Source organism: Mus pahari, chromosome 16 (genome assembly GCF_900095145.1).
Source record: "Mus pahari chromosome 16, PAHARI_EIJ_v1.1, whole genome shotgun sequence".
Taxonomy (NCBI): Eukaryota; Metazoa; Chordata; class Mammalia; order Rodentia; family Muridae; genus Mus; species Mus pahari.
Genome location: NC_034605.1, coordinates 51457957 through 51468074, shown reverse-complemented (window position 1 = coordinate 51468074; position 10118 = coordinate 51457957). Strand labels below are relative to the sequence as shown.

General features: G+C 43.4%; 1 protein-coding gene across 4 annotated transcripts in view; it reads left to right on the top strand.

Annotated features, from left to right (window-relative positions):
- Nucleotides 1-10118, top strand: part of Ptpdc1 (protein tyrosine phosphatase domain containing 1) — a 50186-nt gene that overhangs the window by 26377 nt on the left and 13691 nt on the right. For 2 of the 4 annotated variants that reach the window (XM_029547614.1, XM_029547615.1), the window contains exon 3: nt 9655-9826. In XM_029547614.1, the coding sequence (XP_029403474.1) occupies nt 9655-9826 (172 nt within the window). Of the gene's footprint in view, nt 1-8999; nt 9226-9654; nt 9827-10118 lie in introns of those variants that run through there. The other 2 variants (XM_029547616.1, XM_029547613.1) reach the window with 2 other exon arrangements.

Below are 10118 nucleotides of genomic sequence, written 5' to 3'. Positions count from 1 at the left end.
AAGAAGCAGCTGTACATTTCTTCTAAGTTGTCAAATGTATGAGCTTAATGTTGTTCTTACTAGTTCTGTATTATCTTTTCAGGTGTCCCGCCCATGTTTCTAAGGCTAAATGCGGCCAAGAATAGCTAAGAATATGGCCTAACGCAACATTGGTGTGTGTGTGTGTGTGTGTGTGTGTGTGTGTGTGTGTGTGTGTGTTGTAACTTGATTGCACAGTTCTTGACTGTGAACTGTGAATTTTGTATATGACATGTGTCACACTGTCAAGGTCAGACATGCGAATGAGTGGCAGATTGAAGTGATGGCTCATCTTTTTATCTTTATAGTTTGTGTCAGCTTTCTAGATGTTTATGAGTCACATTAATATTTTCGTGGAGCCTCTAGGAAACTACCACTGTTTTCCTTTTCATTTTTTTATTTCTATTCTTTTCTTACACTTCCAATGCTTGCTTTGTGCCCTGATTTTTTTTTGTTGTTTTTCTCTCACCTTTTCAGTGATGGGACTTGGGTTGTTGACTGGAGACCTTTCTTCTTTAGAGCAGTATAAATTCCCTTTATGACTGTGCTGTGTAATTCAGTGTGTTCATTTTCATTTTGACTCAACCCCTGTGTTATGTGAGTTTCCTTTGAGACTTTCTCTTTAACCCACAAATTAATTTATACCTTTGGCATTTAAGTCTTTAGAGTTTTTCCTCTTGTCTTTGTCTTACTGATTTCTAGTTTAGTTCTTTTTCTGTTCAGAGAACATTCTAAGCTTCCAGTTCTTTTAAAGATGAATGCTGGGGCACGTTGTAATTACAGTCCTTACTGAATAAGTTCAGTGTTACACATCTGCTGATCAATCTCTTCTCAGTCAAGTTGTGATTTCCTTAATTCTTGGTGCGACAGGAGATTTACAACAGATTTTTGGCCCCTGTTTTTTTGTTTTTTGTTTTTGTTTGTTTGTTTGTTTGTTTGTTTTTACTTAGCAGGCAATTTCTTCATGGGAAGTTAGCTACAGATTCAAGTGAGATCTATCTGCTCAGCCTCCTGTTGGCAGGCTACCACCCATACAGCCCCATGGCATGTGGGTGGGATGGAAACACTGCTTTCCACTGCCCTGTTGACTCCTTCATGGTAGAAGTGGAGCTGGGCCTTGTGTGGTCAGGTTGCCTTTGAATCGGGTCTGATAGCTCCCTGAGAAGTGAAATGATGATCTGGGCCCTCCTGCCATCTAGGGCAGATGGGAGGCAACTTGTACACATGCTTTGTTGCAGTGTGGTTGAACTTCGTTTCCCTGCTGTGTTTTGTGAGTCTCAAAAGAAGAGGGGGTGGGAAGTGTGATGCCAGTGTTCCCATCTCCCACCCTTCTTGTCTCATGATTCCACCAAGTTGAGCTGCGGGCTCAGCTCCCCACTGGATCCCACTAACACAGGGATAGGAAAGGGAGTCTAGACCACCACATATCACATCCCTTCCTTCTCTTTCCTGGAAGTTTAGGGTGGCGAGACTCAGTTTCCCTGGCCTCCCCTGACCCTAAAAGCAGCAGTGTGAACCAGCTTGGCTTCATGCTTCCTTGTTCAGTCTTGTTTCTACCAGGGGGATGTGTAGGCTTGTCTCCCTACTAGGCATCACTAAGACCAAAGTTTGGGGTAAGTAGAGTGCTCACCAGCCATAGCTAGCACTGCTTTCTTCAGGCTCCTTGATGCTGGCTGAGAATGGAGGCTCAGCTGAGGAACCCGTGTGGGAGGGGTTGTCAAGGCTAGAATTGACTAGCTGTGCATCAGGCTCCCATTAGGACTTGGTGTGGAAGAGCAAGTATAGACCTAGACACTGCTTGCCAAGAGAATTTCAGCATTGCCTGCTTGTGTCTGGTAAGGATGGGAAAACCTCTCCCAGCCTATCACCTCATCCCCAGCAGGCGACCCAAAGTGCAACATCCTTTCAAGCAGGAGACAGAAAATTAAGGTTCTGCTGAATCCTTGCTGCCACCTGATAGACTTGCTCTTGCTTTTCCTGTTGGTCCACCAGTTAGGGTTGAGTCCACCTCCTTTTCTGCAGAGCTGGGGTGTTGGGAGATGAGCAGCTCCCCTTGTGTCCCCTCTGAAGCTAGAGTAAGAGAGACTATAGCAGTCCCAACCCTGGGCCTTCCTCCTCCTCAGCTATCCTAAGCACTACCAGTTAACTTTCTGTCCTCCATAGAGAAATGTCCTTTTCCTGAGCATTGTTTACACAGAATTATATAATATGTGGTCTAGTGACTTACTAATTTCGTTTGGCTTGATGACTTTTAGAGTTCAGTTGTGATGTGTGTGTTAGTACTTCTGACCTTCAGTTGCACAGATAATACCACATTGTAAGTGGGTCAGTTGATAAGTGTTTGGGTTATCCCCACGTTTTGACTGTTGTAAGTACTGATCCTGTACAGGGCTGTGTGTAGAGTGTTTTCTCTTGATTGGCTTTATAACTAGAAATCAAAGGCTGGTTCATCTGTCACTTTCTTTAATCATTTAAGGAACTGCCAGACTGTTTTCCAAAGTAGTTGCTCTATCGTGAGTTCCCACCAGCAGTTAGGAGGGGCTCCCTGTCTGTCTCCATCATAAGCACTTGGAGCTTACTTGCCTGTTCAATTATAGCCATCCTGGAAGGTGTGAAGACATACTTTGTTGTGGGTTTTATAAACATTTTCCTGATGTCTAGTAGTGTTGAACATCTTTTAATCTATTTGTTGATAATTTCTGTATCTGTTTGGAGAAAATTCCTATTCAAATTACTTGCTATTAAATTACTAATATAGAATTACATATCAAAACTTCACTCCTTTAAAGAAGTCATTGGATGCTATTGTATACATACAGCTGAGTCGTGTTCCTCACTGTGTTGATCCAGAGCATTTCATCAGACCAGAGAGCAATCTTGGATTAACTGGAAGCCAATTTCCATTCCGCCAGCTCCCTGCTCCCTGAAATCACTCATGTCTTGATCCCTATAGATCTGCCAGTAGAGTTTTGTACTTAGGAAAAATGAAATAATGCAGCATGTGCTCTATTGTGTCTATACTTAAAATAACGTCAATCTTCAGCCTCATTTAAGCAAATTGTACTGTATCCTTTTTATTACTAATATTGTAATATGAATATAGCACAGTTTGTTCATCCGTTTGGGTGGAAGGATACTTGGGTTTGCTTTGGCTGCTGTGAGTAAATGTTGCTATGAATATTTGTATTTTTCTGTGGGTGTATTCCTTTTTATTCTTAGGCATAAATGTTGGAGTAGAATTGAGAACTCATGTGGTAACTGCATGTTTAACATTTTGAAGAATTAAAGCCACCAAATGTTTTTTATTTGCATTTCCCTACTGACTAATGATGTTGAATATTTTTTCAAGTACCTGCTGACTATTTCTTTGTCTTCTTGGGAGGACGCCTGTTCAGATTCTTGGTCAGTTTTGAAGTTGGGCTATTGGTCTTTGTATTGTTGAGTTGTGTCTGTTGCTAGAGTTCTTTGGGTTCTTTTTTTTTTTTTTTTTTGGTTTTTCAAGACAGGGTTTCTCTGTATAGTCCTAACTGTTCTGGAACTTACTTTGTAGGCCAGGCTGGCCTTGAACTCAGAAACCCGCCTGCCTCTGCCTCCCAAGTGCTGGGATTAAAGGCGTACGCCACCACTGTCCGGCTAGTTCTTTGGATTCTTAACTTATTATAGTCCACTTTTCTTTTTGCTTTTTCTTATTCTCTCCCTTGTAAGTTTTGTGTTATCTTGTATTGTTTCATTATTCGGGTATAATTTCTGTTCCTACCCACTTCTTTTGTACTTGTTAATGAAGTCACATGTCTCTGTTGTATGACCAACAATGAATGCAGTTACATGCATGTTGTTTTGTATACTTCTTTTATATCTCATCAACTTCTGCATTTTACCAGTGTCCCATCTTCTACATAGGCCTTATTCCTGACCTGGGTAACTTGTTTTTAACACAAAGAATTTCTAGGCCCTCCTAAGTGGGCCTGCCACACAGCAAAATTCTCTTCCTATTTGAGAATGCCTGTATTTCTACTTCATTTTTGAAAGATGATCTTGTAAGATTTTTAATTTAAGTGTTTTATTTTCAGAAATGTGAATGTGTGTTCCTCTGTTTTGAGGCTTCTATTGTTCCTGATATGAAATTTGGCATTAGTTTTATTGGGGTTTTCTTGTAGGTGAGGAGAAAATGTTTATCTTGAGACGTCTTACAGACCCAGTCTGGATGTGGAGCCGTGTGGTTTGCCGCCTAGAGCCCGCTGACCCTCAGTGAGTCCAGCCTGCTCTTTGCCGCATCTGCTGCGATGCTGAAGCTGGGATTTCTCACTCGGCTATCTTCTCTGCTCTCCTGCTGCATTCTTGGTGTATGTGTTGGTGCACTTAGTGCTGGCCACATTTTACAGAGGCTTTGTTCATTCCTCTTTATTCCCTATTCTTTCTGTTCTTCCATGTCATCAACTGTTGTCATCAAGTTGTTTAACTTCTGGCTTTATGTCTGCTGTTGAGTTCCACAAGTACATATATATTTGGTTGTTTCTGCACTTCTACCCCTCTGAAGTTTGATTTGCTATACTAGAGGACAGTGCTTTCAGTGGGCTCGCTTTCCTTGTCTTTCACGTATCTTGCTGCCAGACTGTTGTTAATCCCATCACTATGAGGGTCTAGATCGCTGTGTTGTTAAACCACACTCAGGAACCTCTCTCTCCACAAGGTGAGCAGTGCTAGTTTTGCGGCCAGCCTTGTAGGTTTGCATTTACTCCGTAGATCACTGCTTGGTTTTCTCTCTCTCTGTTCTGTATCACGCTATCCTATGTGCGATTTATCTTGTTCTCATAAAGCTGCATGGCTCTTCTTAGATCTGTAACATCACAACCTTCAGAAGTACCTTAAGCTTAAATTTCCCATACATTGTTCCAGATAGAGACGGTTGCTTTGGGAGGAGCTCCGCAGTCTGCTGTATTTGGTGTTGTTGCTGTTTGTTTTAAGGAAAGGCTTAGCACTGGCTAGCTTCAAACTCACAGTCATTCTTTGTCTCAGCCTCTTGCACATTAGAGGCAAGATCCTCCATGTCTGGCTGAGTCCTTTCTTTTACAGCCTACTTTTCTCTTAGCAGACGCCCCTGCTGTGGTTCTGCCGCCTAGGACAAGAGCGTCAGCTGGTTCTGTGACATATAACACTCGTGCCTCCCAGAGCACGGGCAAGAGTGTATGGTTGGATGGCTTTCCTGGGGTGGTAGGCCGCACCTACAGATAAAGTGGGAGTGAGGGCAACTTGGACTTTAATACTTTCAATGTGCTCCACTGGAAATGGAGAAGACTAGAAGGAGAGCCAAGGGCCCAGATAAATGCAGCAGCAGGCTATTCCTGAACCAGAAGACAGCACTGTTTCAATGCCAGGGCAGTCTAACATATCTATAGCGTCCGCACAATCCCTTTTGAAATCCCCTAGGCATAGGAGATTAAAGTCCATCCAGATTGTAGGAAGAATCTCAAAGGACCTCCAAATAGGCAAAATAATCTTGAAAAGTAACAAAATATTCATTTCCTAGACTTAAAAACTTTTATGCAGTGCTACATTCATCAAAATAAAGACAAATATAATGTAATAGAATGAAGAGCCAGAAATCATCTTTGCCTGTATGACAGACAGGTGTGGCAAGACAATTCCACATGCGATGGTCTTCTGTTCAACAAAAGGTAGCAGGAACACTGGCTTATTCACATGCAAAGGATTGGCGCTGGGTCTGTGCCTTAGGCCGCATACAAAGAAACATTACCCAAAAGCCACGGTTTTAGGTGACAGGATCAGAAAGTGACTTCAGTGTCCATTTCATGACTTCCATAACATGGAAATGTTTTAATATGAGAGTTATTTTTTGAAGGGCCGTGCTTTCCAGACACTTCTCAGTTGAAGAGGTTTTCACAGAGAGAATCTTTAGCAAGTTAGCACTGTACAGCCCGCTCATCCTGGAACGTCCCTCTTCCTCATCATTAGAATTTATGTGCAGATGACAAGCACCACACTGCTGTCACATCCTCACACACCTCTAACAACTAACCCGTGCTTCCCTCCACTGACAATGCAGTGTCCCAAGAAGCACACAGGAAAGAATGTTCAGTTTCCTTCACTTTGTGAACATAAAGCACGGGACACTATGCTCCCATCTCTCTCCTCTCTCCACTTCCAAACACACTACTTGGGCTTCTACCACAGCCACTGCATAGTGTGGAGCTGGCAGATGCTTGGCCAGGGGCTGAGCTAACAGCTCTTGTGGTCACTGCCTGTTTGCAGCTGGCCAGAACCAAGCTTAGAGTAATAGTTCAAGAGAAAAATGAGATCACCTATACAAAATTCAAAATTATATATTCTCTTCATGAGCACAAGGAAAACAAGCCGGTTCGGCAGTGCCAAGTGCGTACTTGGCTTTTCCTCTTGGATTGTTCCAGTAGGTGGTTCAAATCCTAAGCACCCCAGGCAGGCCCTGTACCCCAGTAACTGGGCATTTTCTTCTGAGTTCAGGGTCTCAGCAAGGGCTGTTTCCTGTTCAGACAAATCCATATGACAGGAAGCCTTCTAGGCTGTCCAGGGGAGCAGAGGTCCATGCACTTATGTTCTTGGTCCACAGATGAGCCACAGGTAACGTTTGCCTGTGGTGCTGGCTTTCCAGCTTTATGTTCCTTTCATGTGGTAGAAGAGTCACTTTCTATGAAACAACGATGTGTCGGGTCAGAGTCGGTCTCTCTATCGGTGGTAATTCTAATTCCTCCCCTAAAAGCATGCCTTGAACTTGCAATGTTTTCAAATACCCGAAGACAGAACTTCTCCAATGTTGTCCTGATTTTTACTAATTCCCTGCCCATATTCCTACTACCTGTGATTGTCTCTAGACCTTCCCTATAAGTCTCCTGAGGCCTTTGTCTTCCTGCCACAGCTAAGTCTTCATGGCACCTCTGCTGACACTATCAGTTATCTCTGTTGCTTGCCCAGCCTCATATTGGCTCTGGCTGCTGCCTCTGGGGTCCCCTGGTTCAATGGACCTCTCTGGTGATCCATTTAAAGTAGACGCTGCAAGTCTACTTGCTTAGAAGGTTTGTTTTCATTTTCAAGTATCCCAGACTTGGGGTGGGGGGAGTTACAAGTTACAACACAATGATGATTCTTCCTTGAGCTGTGTGAGTGTGAACTGCAGAAGCTGTTTCTGAGGTGATACAGAAACCATCCCTCCCTTAGCTTAGTCCAAGTAAATCCCCCACATCAGATCGCTTTGGATCTTAGTTCCCTCTGTAGACACCCTTCAGTGCCCGTTCTCTGGAATCACCCACTGACTGGCACTCCCCCTGTTGCCTTAAATATCCGTGTCTGCCACAGAGCTTGAGGGTTTCTCCCACCGCCTGTACATAGGTGCTGTGTGAACCAGCTGAAAGATCTGCTGGCCACTTGAGCTGGACTCCCAGCTCCATGGTGACACCGCAGCAGTTCATCCCTTGAAGTTTCTCACATCCACAGCTCCCATCCTCATCAGACCAGAGGGAGCCTCCCATCCTTGTCTCTTTCAGACTCCCCATGTATTGCCTGCCTGCTCAGAATCCCAGTCTCCTCAGACTCTGTCACCAGAGTAACAAACACAGCTCTTAGGGCTCCTGCCTTCAGTCCCTCCTTGCTTTCTTCCAGTATCTTCTATACTTTCCTCTCGTGTAAACTCCATGGAACTGCCATATATAATGCTAAGGGTCCAATAGGCCTTGTCTAGAATGTTTTTCAGGGCATTCTTTCAGGCAGAATGACTGCTTTCTGAAGGGTGTGGGGAGGGGAAGGCAGGTGGATTCCTTATCCTTTTCCATTTCTGTGTGATACTACAGATAAAGTAGTAATTGAAGCATCAAATTAGACTTCTCTGTCTCTGTCTTGTTTCACAAAAGTACACGATGCCAGGGCTGTGAGGGTGGAATTTTAAAAGCATAGATTGGAGCCTAATCTATACCAGTAGTTATGTTTCCACCACATACCACTGAAATACCATTTGTGCAGCGAGCCCAGGAGAGAGCTCGGGCACAGCCTGACATTAACAAGAGAGGAGGCGGACAATCAGTGCATTGCAGTTGTTGAGTTTCTGTTTTCTTTATATCCTTTATTCTCAAACTGCCACCTCCCCCTCACCCAGTGCCTTTAAAAATGTGATACTTTAGTGAATTTTATTCAAATGCCTCCACCGAGACTTAGAAGCTGTTTTTCTCCCCTAGCAACGAGAGGCAGGAACTTAACAGTTTTGAACTTTGGGAAGGCATGCCTGCTCGTAGTTATTCTCTCACGACGACATTGCTTCCAGCAGCGAATAACCGAGAGTCAGGTTTCCACCTCTGAAAGTACAAAACCGAGACGTCTTCTTAGCTCTAAAATGTCTTTATAGTTCTGTCAAGAAAAGAGAGGAAGGTGGCAGCTCTGAGATATCGAATAACCCTTTAATAATGGTGTAGGGTCTAGCGTAGACCTCTGTGTTATAATAAACTTTTTATTCTATCCTCTTCCAAAGAAAAGTAGAAGGATTTTCTTTTAAAACACCTGAGGACCGGCCAGGATAAGCACAACAAACGTAAACTTTTTAATATGTGTAAAAGGCAGTGTTTTGTCATAAAAACAGTTTAAAATTCACTATAGTACTTTGGAAGTGATTCTTTGAGGAGTCAGATCTTTAAGTGCATTTGAGAAGCAAAATAATCAGATTTAAAAATAATCTACTTTAAATGAATATTATTCTTCCCAGTATTTGAACAATTTGTCCAAAACACAATCCATTCGTGTAGGATTTTTGCCTGTTCAGATCTAAGTGGGAATCAGTAGTTTCTTTGTTGGTCACTATGGAAACGAATCAGCCTATCATGAAAAGCTCTTAGATCATACAGACCGATGCCTGTGCCTGTGTCTCAGTGTAGCTCCTCACTGAGCAAGCCAGAGCTGGCTGGTGGCTGCCTGCCTCTGACTCTTGCCTGCCTGGAGCCAGTGCCATGCAGATGCAGGACCCATCCCGGAGGCCCTCGGCCGTGCACTTCCTCAGTGCCTTTCTGCAGGGCCGCCGGCACTCCACTTCTGACCCTGTCCTGAGGCTACAGCAAGCCCGGCGTGGCTCTGGCTCTGCCACCAAACTGTTGTCCTCATCTTCTCTCCAGGTGATGGTGGCTGTGTCTTCTGTCAGCCGGACAGAGGGGACTTCAACTTTCCCGGAGAGAAAAAGTAAAACTCTCTTCCTTATAATTTGCTAGCCCATGTGTCTACGTGTAAGGACTGTGAATAGGTAGCTACGACTATACTTGTGACAGTTAATTGTGTTTATGCTTTTTACTCTGTGTATGCTAAAACCAAATGGATATGTAAGAGGAGATAAAACGATGGAATGATTTGTGGATTTGTTGTTGTTGTTGTTGTTGTTGTTGTTGCTAAAAGTGTAGTTCTGGACAAAATTTATCCTCTTGAAAAAGATGAGCTTTTGTATTTTCTTTTTATCAATATAATATGTAGAGATTAATGCCTGTGAAAGCTTTTTTTAGACAAAGGGATTGGCAGAGCTCCCATACAATCCTGAGGTAAAATGAAACTGTTCCTCATGTTACCATACTTTGGGAAGGATAGAATCTTGACTCTGACCTTCCTTGTATATTCTAGAAAATTCAGGACGCCCAGCACCAAAATACACAAAGGTGGGAGAGCGTTTGCGGCATGTCATCCCTGGGCACATGGCATGTTCCATGGCGTGTGGTGGGAGAGCATGTAAGTATGAGAACCCAGCCCGCTGGAGTGAGCAGGAGCAAGCCATCAAGGGAGTTTACTCATCCTGGTAAGTGTGATGTGGGTCTTGCACGGCTGTGAAGGGTGGAAGGAAGCAAGAATGCTTAAGGCTCTGTGGAGGACACGTGGGCCTGGAATTCAGGGGCCTTGCACACATCTCTGGGTTTACCAATAGGCCAGCTGGGGAGTACTGGCTTACTCAACCTGAGTTTCCCATTTATAAAATGGAAATAATTAAGCCCAAAGCTTTTTACATTAAGTGAAATGATATGTATGAAGTGTTTTAAGTTAATGGGTAGATAGTTTTTTTTTTTTTTTTTTTTTTTTTTTTTTTTTTTTTT